This window comes from Macaca fascicularis, chromosome 6 (assembly GCF_037993035.2).
Source record: "Macaca fascicularis isolate 582-1 chromosome 6, T2T-MFA8v1.1".
Classification (NCBI taxonomy): domain Eukaryota; kingdom Metazoa; phylum Chordata; class Mammalia; order Primates; family Cercopithecidae; genus Macaca; species Macaca fascicularis.
Window position 1 is genome coordinate 156,416,189 of NC_088380.1, and position 18,349 is coordinate 156,434,537.

The window sequence follows — 18,349 nt, forward strand, 5'->3', positions numbered from 1 at the left end:
GCGCCCGGCCATGACCTAACTTTTGTCAGTTATTGTCATCACTGCTCCAACATTGATAGCAATGGTATTGAGGGCCAGCATATGGAGAACTGGAAGGTCCAGGGAGGTACCAATGTTAAAATATACTTTTTCACCGGGAAGTGGAAAATGTACTTATAGTCTTCATAATACAAATTACAAAAGCTTGATCAAAAGTTTTCTAATAGGCAAATATATAAAAGTAGATTAGTAGTTGCCTAGGGCTGACGGGAAATGGAGTGACCGACAATGGATTCAAGATTTCTTTTTGGGATGAGGAAAATATTCTAAATTTGAATTATGGTAATGGTTGTACAACTTTGTACATATACTAAGAAACAAACTATACACCCTAAATACGTTAACCTTTATGTGGGTAAATTATAATCAATAAAGCTGTTGAAGAACTGGTAAATGACAAGTGCAATATAAAGGTGACCATAAATACGAAATACAGGAAGAAGCAATTTATTTACAAGATAAAAAAGAAGGCTTCTGGTCAGGCATGGTGGCTTAGGCCTGTAATCCCAGCACTTTGGGAGGCCAAGGCAGGCAGATCACAAGGTCAAGAGATTGAGACCATCCTGGTCAACATGGTGAAATCCTGTCTCTACTAAAAATACAAAAATTAGCTGGGCATGGTGGCATGAGCCTGTAGTCCCAGCTACTCTCTGGAGGCTGAGGCAGGAGAATTACTTGAACCCGGGAGGTGGGGGTTGCAGTGAGCTGAGATGGCCACTGCACTCCAGCCTGGCCACAGAGCGAGACTCTTGACTCAAAAAAAAAAAAAAAGAAAGTGGCTTCCTAGAAATGTTAGCACCGGGGCTAAATTTTGAAAGATGCCTGTATTATTGTATTAGCTTATTAAATATTCTCCTAGTTCCAGTTACCCTTCTACGGTTTTACTGTGTCATTTCTCTGTTATAAAAACTAAAGGAGCCATGCGATAGCTCACACATATAATCCCAACACTTTGGGAGGTCAAAGTGGGAGGATCACTGGAGCTCAGGTGCCTGGAGATTAGCCTAGGCCAACAAAGACAGACCCCGGTCTCTCTATAAAAAACAAAAAATTAGCCAGGGGTGGTGGCATGTGCCTGTAGTCCCCAGGAGGCTGAGGCAGGACGATCACTTGAGCCTAGGAGGTTGAGGCTAGCCACTACACTCCAGCCTGGGTGACAGTGAGACCATGCCTCCCCCCACCCCCCCCCCCAAAAAAAAAGCCCTTTACCTACAAAAAAAGCAAGAGTTTCATACATTAAAAAATTCCTAAATATGGCCTCTGCTTATCCTTTCAATTCTATATACTTACTCCCTCTTCAGATTATCCTCAGACCCTACCATTGAGACAAGTAACTTTACTGATCACCTGTTGTGTACGGAGCTCTAACACAGCCAAATCCCAAACGCTTTAAGTCTTTCTTTCCTACTTCTTGGATACAAATTATCTCCTCCTAAAAACTTACTTTCTTTAACTTCAACAGCGCATTATCCTGACTCTCCTCCTGCTTTATTAATTCCAAATTTCTTCTCCTGAGTCCTCACCTCTCAATTTACTTTCTCCACTATCACTTATATGCTGATCTTGCTTAGATCTAACCCAGTCCCAATTCCCTGGCCTAGGCTCAGTTCTGTATTTGCTGCTAACGTAACTACACAAGAGTAAAATACAGGATATGCCATTCACCTTAATTTCAACATGTCCAAAGCCATTACCATCCACCATACTTGTAAAATATTAAAATTGGCACCTCTTCCTAACTCCCTAATTCAAACCTCAAATTCTTTTTTTTTTTTTTTTTTTTTTTTTTTTGAGACGGAGTCTCGCTCTGTCGCCCAGGCTGGAGTGCAGTGGCCAGACCTCAGCTCACTGCAAGCTCCGCCTCCCGGGTTCCCGCCATTCTCCTGCCTCAGCCTCCCGAGTAGCTGGGACCACAGGCGCCGCCACCTCGCCCGGCTAATTTTTTGTGTTTTTAGTAGAGACGGGGTTTCGCCGTGTTAGCCAGGATGGTCTCGATCTCCTGACCTTGTGATCCGCCCGTCTCGGCCTCCCAAAGTGCTGGGATTACAGGTTTGAGCCACCGCGCCCGGCCTCAAACCTCAAACTCTTAAGGCTCAAGTGACTTACCTCCACTCCTCAAAAAGGGGTAACATGTACATTAAAAAGTTTCAGAAAAAAAAAGAAATCAAACATACTCCTACAAAATATTCCCTAATACACCATTAAGAGACCAAATGGCTTTCTTTTTCTTTCTTTGTTTTTGTTTTGAAATGGAGTGTAACTCTGTTGCCCAGACTGGAGTGTACTGGCATAATCTCGGCTCACTGCAACCTCTGCCTCCGAGGTTCAGGTGATTCTCCCGCCTCAGCCTCCTGAGTAGCTGGGATTACAGCATATGCTGCCACACTCAGAATTTTTCTGTGTATTTTGAGTAGAGACAGGGTTTTGCCATGTTGGGCGGGCTGGTCTCAAACTCCTGACCTCAAGTGATCCACCTGCCTCAGCCTCCCAAAGTGCTGAGATTACAGGGGTAAGCCACCAAATGGTTTTTTTTTTTTGAGACGGAGTTTTGCTCTCATTGCCCAGGCTGGAATACAACGGCATGATCTCGGCTCACCACAACCTCTGCCTCCTGGGTTCAAGTGATTCTCCTGCCAAGTAGCTGGTATTACAGGCATGCGCCACCACACCCGATTGATTTTGTATTTTTCGTAGATATGGGGTTTCTCCATGTTGGTCAGACTGGTCTCCAACAACCAACCTCAGGTGATCCGCCTGCCTCGGCCTCCCAAAGTGCTGGGATTACAGTAGTGAGCCACCGTGCCCAGCCTCAAATGGTTTTCTTTAGGGTAATTTTTGCACTGTAAGTTAGCACTTGTATTACAGATAGTGTTTTCTGTATGAAGATACTAAGAGAACAAATAACTGGATGAAGGGAACACTTCCCCCTACTTTTCATTAATTTGCTTAGCAAATCCTCTTTAAACGGATAGAGCTAAGTATTCTAGATAAGAAACTGTAGATGAAAACTATACAAAAAGGCAAAAGTAAATTATCTACATTAGTGGAGAAAATGAATACAAAAAGAAAACAATAAAATTCCGAAGTTTGATATAATGTTTGTTTTAAGTAGCAAATACAAAAGAAACAATACAAGGTCTGGGCTGGAAACATAACACACAGCAAAGGGGAAAATGAAAATGGAGAAGAAGGGATTATTATTCTTACTACAAAAAGCAGTTGCCTGGCCAGGCACAGTGGCTCACGCCTGTAATCTCAGCACTTTGGGAGGCTGAGTCAGGTGGATCACTTGAGGTCAGGAGTTTGAGACCAGCCTGGCCAACATGGTGAAACCCCATCTCTATTCAAAGTACAAAAACTAGCCGGGTGCAGTGGTGGGCACCTGTAATTCCAGCTACTCAGGGAGCTGAGGCAGGAGAATCACTTGAACCCAGGAGGCAGAGGCTGCAGTGAGACGAAATTGCGCCACTGCACTCCAAGCCTGAGGAACAGAGCGAGACTCCGTCTCTAGGAAAAAACAAACAAAAAACAGTTGGCCAACAATGATAAAATGCCAACAACCAAGACAATACCATTTCCTACAACAGCCACAGCACTCAGCAAAATTCACTAACTACCCTCAACAGCTTGATACAATGAAGTGCCACAAATCTCAGCACAGAATTTCTCAGTGTGGTTCTCTGGTCTTTAGTAGAAATTCCTCGTGGTAATTATATAAAAACAAAAATAAAAACAAACAAAAAACAAAGAAAACAAAAAAACAACTCTTGGTCTCCACTCCAGAATTGGTCAAACAAAAATCTGTTGGTAGTGCAGTGTAACCTGCATTTTTTACAAACTCTGTAGGTGGTAATTATTTATACACAGCTGAGGTTTGAAAAATGCAGACTTATCAGGATTCACACGAATAGAGTCTTAAGGGTCCTACTGTTGCAACTAACCAAGGCAATCTCTAAATGTTTCAGAGTACTGTTTGAGGCTCATCTCAATATGCTACCCTTTTAAGTAAACATTCATGTCCTCACATAGTTTGAGATTTAGACATCTTTCCTCCTACTTTTCAGGAGGAGACAAATTCATAATTATATGCCAGGCTCAGAGCAGATGCTCAAAAAGAATGCAAGCCTCACAAAATCATTGTCTGTTCAATGAATTATGCTCAGTATTTTTTTTGTTTGTTTGTTTTTGTTTTTTTGAGATGGAGTTTCACTCTTAATGCCCAGGCTGGAGTGCAATGGCGTAATCCCGGCTCACCGCAACCTCTGCCTCCCAGGTTCGGGCGATTCTCCTGCCTCAGCCTCCCTAGTAGCTGGGATTACACAGGCACATGCCACCACGCTCAGCTAATTTTGTATTTTTAGTAGAGATGGAGTTTCTCCACGTTGGTCAGGCTGGTCTTGAACTCCCCACCTCAGGTGATCCGCCCACCTTGGCCTCCCAAAGTGCTGGGGTTACAGGCGTGAGCCACCGCACCCGGCTGCCCAGTTTCTTACACTGTGTCTGGCACAGGGTAGGTACGCTCATGTGAATGTCAACTGAATGAAAGAAATGCTTGTTCTCTACAAGGTACCGTACAAGGTGTTGTATGTTAAATTCACCAAGATAGTCTCAAACTATCAGAGCTCTCATATGAAGAGTAGAAGCTAACAACACTCCCTTCTCTAAGAGAAATAAAAAATAATATTATGGAGGTTCAAAAATGGGAACACTAGGATTTCTGTAAGTAGAGATTGGTGGTAATAATTCAATCAAAGGCAAACAGCCAAACACAAAACCAAACTCAACCTAAATAAACAGTGAATGGCTGGGCACAGTGGCTCACACCTGTAATCCTAGCACTTTGGGAGGCCAAAGCAGCTGGATCACTTGAGACCAAGAGTTGGAGACCAGCCTGGCCAACATGGAGAAACCCCATCTCAACTAAAAATACAAAATTAGCCGGGTGTGGTGGCGCATGCCCGTAATCCCAGCTACTCAGGAGGCTGAGGCAGGAGAATCACTTGAACCCACGAGGCAGATGTTGCAATGAGCCGAGACTGCACCATTGCACTCCAGCCTGGACAAGAGCAAAACTCCGTCTCAAAAAAAAAAAAAAAAAAATTAAATGTATATAGCTATATAATAAAAATAGAATTTCATTATTGTACCCAGCACAATAAGAAACACAAGATACCTCTACGAGTAAGACAGTTCTCTCCCTCAAGGAGTTTCTAGAATGTATTCTTGTAGGAATGCATCTGAAACATGTGAAGAGGTAAATGGTTTCACACATCGATTTTAGATACTTTCCAGAAATCAAAGCATTTGATTACATGGAATTATAGTGTACTTTCCAGTATCATGATGCCTATTACAGGATTTCCTGAATTAACCTCCTAATTACAGGAGGAAGTATATAAATTAAGAACACAGCCTTACAGCCTGGGCAACACAAGGAGACTCTATTTCTAAAAAATAAAAATAAAAATTAGCCAAGTGTGGTGGTGTATGCCTGTAGTCTCAGCTACTTAGAAGGCTGAGATAGGATGATCACTGGAGAAGGCTGAGATAGGGTGATCACTGGAGCCCAGGAGTTCAAGGCTGCAGTAAGCTATGATTGAGCCACTGTACTCCAGGCGTAGGTGGCCTAGCAAGAACCCAACTCTTTAAAAAAAAAAGAGAGAGAGAGAAAAGAGTATAGCCTTATTAGGTTGTAGTTCTAGGAAAAGATGGGGGTTGATGGAGGTGAGTAGCAAAGTAAAAATTATTGTTATTATTATATTTTGGGGATTAATAACTATTGTTACATATCAGAATCACCTGGGGAGTTTTTAAAAATCATGACACCTACATCATATCCCAATTTAATTAAATCAAAATACTTGTGGTTAGGGATTAGGTGTCTTTTTTTTTTTTTTTAAGTTTGCCATTTGATTCCATTTGTAGCAAAATTTGAGAACCACTGGTAGAGTGGAAAGATGCAGCAGGACCTGTACAAATCACACATTAGCTGCGTGACTTCAGGCAAATTAACCACTTTGACTCACATACTTTATATGAAACACCAACTTACAACATTGGTGTAATGATTAAATGAGACCATATGCAATGCCTGGATAATATTGGGACTCTTTTTGTTGCATGCAGAGGGAAAAAAGAATGTTTAGCCACACTGAATTCAACCAATTATTCCCTTATTTCAAAAGTACTTATCAACATTACGAATAACTAAAAGGCAATTATACCTTAAAGTTAGAACAAATCATTATATCAGAGAACAAGAGGCATCTTCTGTCCTACTGATTCCATCAATTTATGTTATGCATTAAAAAACTCTTAAGGCCTTGTTGGGCTTTCGAAAACCCTTTTATAAGTAAAACCTGACTTTACAAATTATATAATTCATTCTATTAATAGGTTCAAAGCTAGACGGCATCACAGGCAGAACCCTGACTCATAATACAATGCTCTTTCCATTTCCCTTTATGTTGAGGATCGAAATGTACTCTCTTCAGCTAAACCTTTTTGTACAGCACTTCCAAAATCCCCATTAAAAGGCCGTAACATGCCCCACTGCTCACACTGACAAGAAAAAGGCAGTATTCTAGTTCTTCGAAGGAGAGCAAGGTAAAGATATCAATGATCACTGAATACCATACTCACTACCATCACCTGCAACACAACCACCATCTGATAATTTTGTCAGATAAATCCTATAATGTACCTGATGGTGATAAACAGACTATTAATCTATAGTAAAACCAACATCAAAATAATGCTTAACTGGGGACTGGAGAGAAAAATAATGCTTGGCTATAATCCAAAAGACAGACTTAAAAAAATAAGTAAATAAAATAAAACTAACACTGTCACAGAATAGAACTTACCAAGGACGGGCAGTGTGTGCATACAAAGAAAAAATCAAATAGTCCTTATCTCAATAAGGATGTAGTTTATACCAACATATGCATTTGTCAAAACTGATCCGGCAGGGTATGGTGGCTCACGCCTGCCAATCCCAGCACTTTGATAGGTCAAGGTGGGCGGATCACAAAGTCAGGAGTTCAAGACCAGCCTGGCCAATATGGTGAAACCCCGTTTCTACAAAAATACGAAAAAATTAGCCGGCTATGGCGGGCACCTACATGTAGTCCCAGCTACTCCAGAGGCTGAGCCAGGAGAATCACTGGAACCCGGGAGGCAGAGTTTGCAGTGAGCCGAGATTGCGCCACTGCACTCCAGCCTGGGCAACAGAGCAAGACTCCACCTCAAAAAATAAAAATCCCACTAAAACATACATTAGTTTATGCTATGTTAGTACTGGTCAACCGATTTTCTTTCTTCTTCTTTTTTTTTTTTGAGATGGAGTCCCCATCTGTCACCCAGGCCAGAGTGCGGTGGCATGATCTTGGCTCACTGCAACCTCCATCTCCTGGGATCAAGCGGTTCTTCTGCCTCAGCCTCCCAAGTAGCTGGGATTACAGGCACCCGCCACCATGGCCAGCTAATTTTTGTATTTTTAGTAGAGACGGGATTTCACCATGTTGGCCAGACTGGTGTCGAACTCCTGACTTAAAGTGATCCGCCCGCCTTGGCCTCCCAAAGTGCTGGGATTACAGGTGTGGCATGAGCTACCACACCTGGCCAGTCAACCAAAATTTTAAGGCCACCTGAGATTGAAAATGGAAGCAAAAACAGTAACAAAATAAAGCATCATTTTACCTGTGTTCATACACTGAACACCAAGTTAAATGATGAAAGTTATGAAGACACTCAGATAAGCTCAGAAAAACTTATGTTAAACTCAAGGACTAACTTTGTAACATTTGTTCCAAATTCTAACTTTTCACTTTACAGAATTCTTGACAGCAAAAATCCCTGGTAAACAGTGACAGATCATGAGAAAACCAAGATTTAATGATATTTTAGGTACAGCTTAAATATACTTTAAAACAAAATGATCCAGTCAGGTGCGGTGGCTCACACCTGTAATCCCAGCACTTTGGGAGGCTGAGGCAGGTGGATCACTTGAGGTCAGGAGTTCGAGACCAGCCTGGCCAATACAGTGAAACCTCATCTCTACTAAAAATACAAAAAAATTAGCCAGGCATGGTGGTATATGCCTGTAGTCCTAGCTACTCAGGAGGCTGAGGCAGAAGAATCACCTGAACCCGGGAAGTGGAGGTTGCAGTAAGCCAAGATTACACCATTGCACTCCAGTCTGGGCAACAGAGTGAGCCTCCGTCTCAAAAAAAAAAAGATCTAGCTCCAGAAACGACTAAAGCCAAGGGTCCTTGATCCCTGGGCCACTGACTGGTATCCAGTATAGAAGCAAAGTGAAGCTTCATCTGTATTTACAGCCACTCCCCAGTGCTGGCATTACCGCCTGAGCTCAGCCTCCTGTCAGATCAACAGCAGAATTCGATTCTCATAGGAGCGCAAACCCTGCTGTGAACTGCAGGGATCTAGGTTGTGCATTCCTTATGAGAATCTAATGCCTGATGATCTGTTACTGTCTCCCATGACTCCCAGACGGAACCATTTAGTTGCAGGAAAGCAAGCCCAGGGCTTCCATTGATTCTACATTAAGGTGAGTTGTATAATTATTTCATTATATGTTACAATATAATAATAACAGAAATCAAGTGCACAATAAATGTAATGCACTTGAATCACCTCAAAATCATTCCCACCCCCACCCCACCCCCCACTAGCTCTGGTCTGTGGAAAAACTGTCTTCCACAAAACCTGTCCCTGGTGCCAAAAAGGCTGGGGACCACTGACTAAAGCCAAGGACAACCCACATACTTTACATGGGTTCCAGTATTTACTCCAAAATGAGATACAAATATATATATATATATACACACACATTTTTTTTTTTTTTGAGACAGAGTCTTGCTCTGTCACCCAGGCTGGAGTGCAGTGGCGTGATCTCAGCTCACTGCAACCTCTGCCTCCCGGGCTCAAGCAATTCTCCTGACTCAGCCTCCCGAGTAGCCGGGACTACAGGAGCACACCACCATGCTTGGCTAATTTTTATATTTCAGTAGAGATAGGGTTTCACCATGTGGGCCAGCCTGGTTTCGAACTCCTGACCTCAGGTGATCCGCCTGTCTCAGCCTCCCAAAGTGCTGGGATTACAGGTGGGAACAACCGCGCCTGGCCACAAATTAGTAATTTCTAACAAGTTTTTATCCTGCAATCCACAGATTCAAAAGGGAGAATAAGAACACCCTGAATCATAAGCATCTAATTAAATACAAATAGGTTACTTATATTTACATAAGAGCTCTTCAGCTTCTCTATGAGGCAAAATGCCAACAAGTGAAGAAGTACAGGATGGCTCTCCAGCATCAAATGGAACGATATGGAGGGTGTGAACAGGCATGATTTGGGCTTGACATAAAGGCGATAATGATTCTCAGGAGAACTGGAAGTCAGGACACTCTAGTAACTCCCCTGAGATTCAACAGTCTAATTTGTATTAGTAGGAATAGGGCTATATACATCTCTAACATTTTGTCTAGCTTAAAATGCTACCTAGCATTATTACATTATCTCATAAGCCAGTATAAAGCAGCTCCATGAATTCAGTTTTCCTTCGAGTTAAAAAGCACATTTCTCATGATCTGTGATGTATGTTTTCCTGGTTTTTTTTTAAAGTCCAAGCTAAGCATGAATACTGTAATATATCTTAATGAAGACATACGCAAAGCAGCATCATCTGTTCTCTGGTAACAGCCATTATGTTATTCACAGGATATATGCTCAGTGCCAAAGATAAGATTAAGCTGCTTTTAAAAGTGAAGAGTAAGGATTAACTAGTGCTTTATAAATACGTTCTAAAACATTTGACCTTCAGACACAGAGGGCAAAAATAGTGATTAAAAAACACCAGGCAGCTGGGAGAGGTGGCATTCATCTGCAGTCCCAGCTACTCAGGAGGCTGAGGGGCAGGAGGATCATTTGAGTCCAGGAGTTTGAGGCTGTAGTGTGCTATTATCATGCTTCTGAATAGCCACTGCACTCTGCCTGGGTGACAGCGCAAGAACCTGCCGCTAAAAATAAAAATAATAAAAGATGAAAGAAAAATAGGAAAAACAAGAAAGGAAGGCAGTAGTAGACACAATATCAAACTGCTGGAATGCTTTCTTTCTAGCTACTATCCTTTGAAAATAGGTCTTAAAATTCCAGGACTAAAAGGCCTTAGGATCAATGAGGCCAGTGACACTTTTAAGTAGGGAACCCTTGTTCAAACAAAACCCCACCCAAAAGCTCAGTATGCAAAGGCAAATGGAAATGAGTATTTAGCTGGCAAAAGAAGCCCTAAATCTTTCTGTTCAGCACTCTCCTTTTCATTTAGAACAATCCTTTTTTTATTTTCTAAATGAGGAAACAGATGGGCTCACACAGATTAAGGAACTGACTGACTGTAGATCACCCAGTAATACCACATGGCAGATCTACAGCTCAAACCTCCAAAACCTATCTAGATAAGAATTTTTCGGTATGTCATAATTGTTTCTTGGGTTGCTGCACAGTTGCTGATGCCTATAATCCCAGCGCTTTGGGGGGCCGAGGCAGGAGGAGCACTTGAGCTCAGGAGTACAAGATCAGCCTGGGCAATATAGCAAGAGCCCATCTATATAAAAATAATAATAAATTTTTAAAATTGTTCATTTGGAGAACTTATTAATTCAATTGAGAATGGAACACACAAAAAAAGGTTTTAACAGAAACTCAATACAGCTGACCCTTGAACAAAAGGGACTTGAAATGCACAGGTCCACTTATACACAGGTTTTTTTCTGCCTCTGCTACCCAAACAAGATCAACCCCTCTTCTTCCTCCTCAGCCCAAAGTGAGGATGATGAGGGTGAAGAGCTTTATACATATATATATATATAGTTATTGACCATTCATGTTATTGGTAAAGCTACCAGTGAACAGTAGTCTACTAGTAGTTAAGTTTTTGGGGAGTCAAAAGTGGTCCACGCCTGTAATCCCAGCACTTTGGCAGGCCAAGGTGGTTGGATCATCTGAGGTCAGGAGTTTGAGACTAGCCTGGCCATCACAGTGAAACCCCGTCTTCACTAAGAATACAAAACTTAGCTGAGTGTGGCGGCGCACCTATAATCCCATGAACCTGGAAGGCAGAGGTTGCAGTGAGCCAAGATCACACCATTGCACTCCAGCCTGGGGACAGAGCAAGATTCCATCTCAAAAAAAAAAAAAAAAGTTATACTTGGATTCCTGACTGCGGGGCATAGTAGGAGTGGGTTGGGGTTCAGTGCCCCTAACCCTAGCATTGTTCAAGAGTCAACTGTAATTTTAAGTGAGCTCTCACATATTAACTCACAAGGTCCAAGGATTTTCTTTTTTTTTTTTTCCTGCCTCAGGTTTATTTGTACAAATAGCACAGGAGGCCCCCAGTCCCATGAAGACGGCAGCCCAGGGCTCGCACCAGTCCTTCTGTCCTCACATTGGCAGACAGAGATACCTACTCTGAAGCCTTTGTAGAGGCCTGGGCGCCTTTGGGAGCCTGAGCTGGAACTGAAGCTGGAGCTGCAGCCTGGGCCTTGGTTGATTCTTGGCCTTGGCTGGCACAGCCTGAGCCCCTTGGCAATGAGGACACAAGCATGCTTCCCAAGCTTGGGTGGGCAATGTAGGCAAGTCAATTGAGTTTGCAGCTGACACCCTTTGGGATCTTGGGCTTAACCTCCTTGGGCTTTACGAGGGTCTTGCTAGCCTCAGCACATGCACTCATGGCCTTGGCATTGTTGGCCTGCATCTTATTCAGGCCCTTCTTGTGCTTCTTGGCAAAGTGCATGCTCCTCAGGAACCTGGGGTCCACCATTTCTGTGCCATTTTTCGGACTGCTTGTGTGTGGTGTGGTTCTTCGACTTGGCCATGTCTGTACCTTAAGCTGTGGCTCCCAAAGCGCCTAGAACCGGAAGCTTCTTTTCTTAAAATATCAAGAAAATGGATACCATTCTCTCACCCTTGCTTTTTTTTTCTTTTTTCTTTTTTTTTTTTTGATACGGAGTCTCATTCTGTAGCCCAGGCTGGAGTGCAGTGGTACGATCTTGGCTCACTGCAACCTCCACCTCCCATGTTCAAGCAATTCTCCTGCCTCAGCCTCCTGAGTAGCTGGCACTACAGGAGCACGCCGCCACACCAGGCTAACTTATTTTTTTTTTTTTTTTTTGTATTTTAGTAGAGGCAGGGTTTCACCTGTCTCTACTGCCCAGGCTGGTCTCGAACTCCTGAGCTCAGGCAATCTGCCCACCTCGGCCTCCCAAAGTGCTAGGATTACAGGCGTGAGCCACAGCGCCCAGTTTATCCTTGCTCTTCACTCTGGATGCTATGCTTCTTAACAACAGGTCTCTCAAATTACACAGGAAGGACCTGATTAAGCAGGTCATCTATGCAGGCCAGGTAATTTTCAGTCTCTGTTGCAAGATATACCAAAGTATCTTTAAAGCAAATTCTGGCTGGGTGCGGTGGCTCATGCCTGTAATCCCAGGACTTTGGGAGGCCGAGGCGAGCAGATCACGAGGTCAAGAGATAGAGACCATCCTGGCCAACATGGTAAAGCCCCGTCTCTATTAAAAATACAAAAATTAGCTGGGCGTGGTGGCATGTGCCTGTAGTCCCAGCTACTCAGGAGGCTGAGGCAGGAGAATCACTTGAACCCAGGAGGTGGAGGTTGCAGTGAGCCAAGATTGTACCACTGCACTCCAGCGTGGTGACAGAGTGAGACTCCACGTCAAAAAAAAAAAAAGCAAATCCTACACGGAGTTTTGTAACACAAAACATAGCGAAGTGATTGAATAAATTTGTATATGAAGGATAAAGGCAGCAAAATCTAACTTTTTAAAATTAGTGACAACACTTCTAAAACAATAGATAACACATAACTTTTATCTAGCTAACACTAAATAGTCAACTTAATTCAATACTTACCAAGTAAATATTTATTAAATATGTACCATGCATAGGTGATACAGAAATAGTGGGGAACAAACTGAGGGGGATGGAAAGATGTTGCTATCCAAATAAAGAACGTTTACGTAAATCTTTATCCTTTTCGCTTCAATGGAAACAGTTTTTCTTTTTTTTCTTTTTTTTTTTTTTTTACATTTCACTTTAAAACCAATAAACCACTTTTGTTTCCATATACCTGACCCTACCACTCCTAAAGCAAATTTACCCTTTCCACACTTTCATCCAATTACTGTGTTCTGCCTTAGAGACTACACCCAGAAGCCACACTCTCTATTCTTGGATGCCTTACCAAACCAGTTCACCAAGCTTTCTTCCTTAGAGCCAGATCCTGAAATCCCATCTCCTCTCTCAGGAAGCCTTAACTTGAAAGCGAGGTTAATCTGTTTAGCCCCACCCACAGACAGCTTAAAACTACCATAACTCTCTCTGCACTCACCACCTTATAATAGGCACCTATTACTATAATTCTGCTCAGAAGTTAATTTATTCATGTGCTTATTCAGTACATTACTCATTGCCCTTATGGGTCTGTATCAGGTCTTAAATAAAAGCTACCAGATAAAAGGACATGTACTGTACTTCGGTTTAGCACTGAAAATGACAATGCTTAATGCTTTTTAATGATTTCAAATACATTAAATTTAACCTGATTTGTGAAATTTATAAAATCTCCCAACATAGATGAATCTCAAAAACATTATGTTAAGTGAAAAGTGCCAGACACAAATGACCTCATTTTGTATGATTCCATTTATATGAAATTCTAGGAAAAACTATAGTGATGGAAAGCAAATCAGGAGTGAGGGGCCTTATTTTCCCACATAGTAGGTTTTTTTTTAAAGGCAAGAATGATTTTAAAACCTCAAATCTATATCATCTCAGATTTCATATTAATATTCACCTCATAAAAGAAATTTGAAATTTTCTTCCAAAAGATTTACTTGCTCATTTACAACCAATAGCACATTTTATCATTCAATTCTCCATTAAAACTATAAATCAGCATTGGAACTTTGTTTCTTTTTTTGTGTATGTGTGTTTTTTTGATGGAGTCTCGCGGTGGCGCCATCTCGACTCACGGCAACCTCCAACTCCCAGGTTCAAGCTATTCTCCTGCTTCAGCCTCCCGAGTAGCTGGGATTACAGGCACGCGCCACCATGCCCAGCTAATTTTTGTATTTTTAGTAGAGACAGGGTTTCACCATGTTGGCCAGGCTGGTGTCGAACTCCTGACTTCAAGTGACCCGCCTGCTGCCTTGGCCTCCTAAAATGCTTGGATTACAGGCATGAGCCACCACGCCCGGTTGAAAATTTTTTTTTTTTTTTTTTTGAGACGGAGTCTCGCTCTGTCGCCCGGGCTGGAGTGCAGTGGCCGGATCTCAGCTCACTGCAAGCTCCGCCTCCCGGGTTTACACCATTCTCCCGCCTCAGCCTCCCGAGTAGCTGGGACTACAGGCGCCCGCCAACTCACCCGGCTAGTTTTTTGTATTTTTTAGTAGAGACGGGGTTTCACCGTGTTAGCCAGGATGGTCTCGATCTCCTGACCTCGTGATCCGCCCGTCTCGGCCTCCCAAAGTGCTGGGATTACAGGCTTGAGCCACCGCGCCCGGCCCCGGCTGGAACTTTTTTTAAGGACAGTTTTATTTGGGTTGTTTCCATGTAAAGACTATGCAACCCAGTCCTTAATTCAAGATACGAAAAATACAAACTGGAATAGAAAAAGGGGCTACAGGCCGGGCCTGGTGGCTCACGCCTATAATCCCAGCACTTTGGGAGGCCGAGGGAGGTGGATCAACTGAAGTCTGGAGCTGGAGACCAGCATGGCCAACATGGCAAAACCTTGTCTCTACTAAAAATCAAAAATTAACCTGGCATAGTAGTGCAAGCCTGTAATTCCAGCTACTTGGGAGGCTGAAGCAGGAGGATCACTTGAACCTGGGAGGCAGAGGCTGCAGTTAGCCAAGGTTGCGCCACTGCACTCCAGCCTGGGCAACAGAGTAAGACTTCGTTTCAAAAGAAAAAAACCTGGGCACGGTTGCTCATGCCTGTAATCCCAGCACTTGGGGAGGCCGAGGCAGGTGGATCACCTGAGGTCAGGGGTTCGAGTACAGCCTGGCCAACATGGTGAAACTAAAATACAAAAATTAGCTGGGTGTGGTGGCGGGCGCCTGTAATCCCAGCTACTCAGGAGGCTGAGGCACTAGAATCGCTTGAACCCAGGAGGCAGAGGTTGCAGTGAGCCAAGATCGTGCCATTCACTGCACTCCAGCCTGATCGACAAGAGCGAAAACTCAGTCTCAAAAAAAAAAAAAGAGAGTCTCCAGCAAACAGTAAACACCATTCTCACCTATTCTGAATATTTTTGCAAAAGGTATTTTAGATTGTTGCTGAAAAATAGCTTGGTTTTAAACTATATTTTAGTCTCCATTCCATGAAGAGGCTCTTTAATCCCAAAAGTTAAAACATTACTCTAAAACCCTCCAAAGTAAAGTTAACCATTTGACAGAACAATGTCTTTCTATCTCGTCATCTTTTATCCGCGTTACTGCAATTTGCACTCACCAATATTCCACACCAACAAAGGCCGCAATTTCTCTGATATTAAGATTTACTGCCAAACTCAACAGGTTAAAATTACTTATCAAAGTGTGGCTAAGTGATTAAGATTTCTTTTAATACAATTGATTTGAGTAAATTTTAACATAGTTGGTGCTGCTCAAACTGCCTTTGCCATTACCTATACAAATTTAGTCCCGACTGAAATGTGCCAAATATGACCATTCACGAAAGGAAAGAGTAATTAACACTTTTAAAAGAACCACAAAGGATTTTACATAGTATAATTCAACAATTTCATGTCACATCTGCTGCAGAGATCACAAACATTGTCACTATGCCATCTCCTTCCTCGAACCCCCACACCGCCTCCTGCAGCTTTATTCTTGGCTTTTCAAAGGTTTAATCCACTCGGGGCTGCTAAAGGAGGAATCAAGGAAGCATAATTTGTGAACCCAAGCTGAGAAAAGGGCAGGAATATGGGGTTGAGTCACGTCGTTCCGCCATTTTCTAAGCGGAGGAGGAAGACATGTTGGAACAAAAACACAACAAAAGAGCAGCCATTTCCCAAGCCAGCTCCAATAGCAACTCGAACTGACACCGCCGGGTCGCTTCAGCACCTTCAAATCCACTTCACTGGACAAACCTAAGAACATCAGACGTGCCGCCGTAAAAAAGGCAGCAGCCAACCCTTCCGCGTAGGGATCAAAGATGACCCGCACGCATAACTGCAAACGAAAGCCTCGGGAAGAGAATGACGGAAGCGAAATGGAGCAGTGTAATACAATGAAATAAGTTGGCAAATTGAAATTTACTCAGTGATTGCGATGACTTACAGGAAGGCACCAGCTACAAGGAACCCAGGTAACCAAAACAAGACCCGGATTCAGCTGGTCTCATTACCTGCCTCTACCCACTTCCCCATTCCGTGCTTCCCTCAGCGGATCGCCTACATGCACGGGGTTCTTACCGTATGTGGGGGATGCCAACCCCACCTTGAAGAATCTTATAGAGCTTGCTCTCGTACAGCAACTGGGGATGCCTGGCCTTCTGAGATTCTAGCTTCACTGCCACTTCCTGCAGGGGAAAGAGGGGATGATGGCATCAACATCCCTACGGATTCAGTGTCATTTAGGAAAGGAGAGAGACATTAGCAAAACTCCAAGTCGCGACTACAAGGAAGAAGTGAAAAGCTGGAAAGAGAAAGCTCTCTGTAATTATAAAACGAGGCAACCAGCCTCAAAGGCCTCTTCAGGGGGTAGTGACGAAATCGTACGTCCTCTAAAGTGCAGGAAAATGATTCATCCAGAAAAAAGAGGCAACCTCTGAACGTAGTGAGAGGTTTTTAAGGAACTAGGCGATCGGAAACTGTTCTAATTGGAACAAGAGGCCCAGCAGGATTAAAAATTAAATAAAAGAAAAGAAAAGCAAAGCATGGGAATCACAGAAAGAGGATTTTGCCGTTTCCACCTTAAAAGTCGGTTAAAAAAAAAACAGCTCGACCAAGGGACATTTATGGGAAGTGTTTAACAAGCTGGGAAACTAGTTCCCCCACCCTTTTCTATCGGGTTCTTGACCCTTTTAGGGAGAGAGCGGGCGAGGATCGCAAGCCAGGAAAACTAGCTCCCTGGACTCCCTGGCGAGTGCGTGCGGTGAGGAGAGGCCCGAGCACTTTGGGGGTGCGCGGTGGTGGTGGGGGGAATGAGGAAAAGCGCAGCGTTATCGTGAACCCCACCCCAGGTGATTACCTCGCCGTTGGTGATGTTGATCGCCAGATAGATGTCCCCGAAGGAGCCAGACCCGATCTTCCGTACCAGTTTATATTTCCCTCCGACAATGAATTCGGCCTTAGAGCCGCTGCTACTCGCCATCCTGAGAGACGAAGATGGAGTCTGGGGCCAAGCCCCGACACCTCTGGGAAGACGACGGAGGCCTCTGGGGCTCCTACACTGGGCAAGGCTACGGAGGAAGGCGGCAGGAAACAGAACACGGAGGCCTTTACCGGCGTTCGGGGCCCAGAATCAGCCGAGGGGAACCTGATCACCGCCGCTCAGTCAGGTTTCTTTTTGCCAGGCCGCAGTTTGTGAAGGGCTTCTCGCGGTTACCAGGCTGGGCCACTTGTTTCTCGGCGGCCGCCGCTGCCTCGCTTGCGCGGCGACGTCGCGGGCTGGAAAAGGGGCGCGGTGAGCTAGGGCGGCGATACAGCTACCACCACTGCCGCCGGCTCCGGCCCTGAGGGACCCCTGTCACTCCGCCGACGCCGCCATCTTGTTACTCCAGCTCCAGCCAACACAAAATGCCCCCAGTCCCCGGGAGCCGCTTCTTCACGGCGCAGAGCACTCTGGGAAAGGGATCTGGGGCGCTCGCTCCGAAGGATCGGCAGCTAGAGGGCGGAACCGGATCCGTGAGAGTCGCGGCCCACGCTCCGAGCGTCACCCTGTCACCGCCCAGTAGCGCATGAGCGCTGCAACTCCTGCTGACTGCGCAGGCGTGCCGCGGCCTGCCTCACCCCGCCCCGGGCTTTCTTCCACTTCCGGTCGGCGGCGGCTCAGCCGGTGTTACCTGTTACTCGCCTCGGACCCGCAGGGTCTCTGGAAGGCTGAGTGGCCCCAGGCCTCGATGTTGGGAGGAGTCACCTTCATGTTTCGTGTCAGGCCTCCTTAGGAGTTGGGTATTGACCTTTGCTCTTTGAGGCGGTTTTTAACCTTTGATCTTTCTTCTGGCCGCTCCCCAGGACCGGCCTATTCCAACCCAGTTTCTGTTT

The 18,349-nt window shown here is 44.2% G+C and overlaps 1 protein-coding gene across 12 annotated transcripts in view; it reads right to left on the bottom strand.

The window, feature by feature from the left end:
• The window catches only part of CSNK1A1 (casein kinase 1 alpha 1), a 58,418-nt gene extending 40,490 nt beyond the window's left edge, over nt 1-17,928 (bottom strand). For all 12 annotated transcript variants that reach the window (XR_010587674.2, XR_010587673.2, XM_073994564.1 and 9 more), the window contains exons 1-2: nt 17,334-17,928; nt 16,556-16,662 (exon numbers count right to left, since the gene is read on the bottom strand). Coding sequence is in view for 10 of the 12 variants with exons in the window: in XM_073994564.1 (XP_073850665.1) it covers nt 16,556-16,662; nt 17,334-17,456 (230 nt within the window). In the remaining 2 variants the exon portion in view is untranslated. The remainder of the gene's footprint in view (nt 1-16,555; nt 16,663-17,333) is intronic.
• Nucleotides 17,929-18,349: the final 421 nt, after the last annotated feature.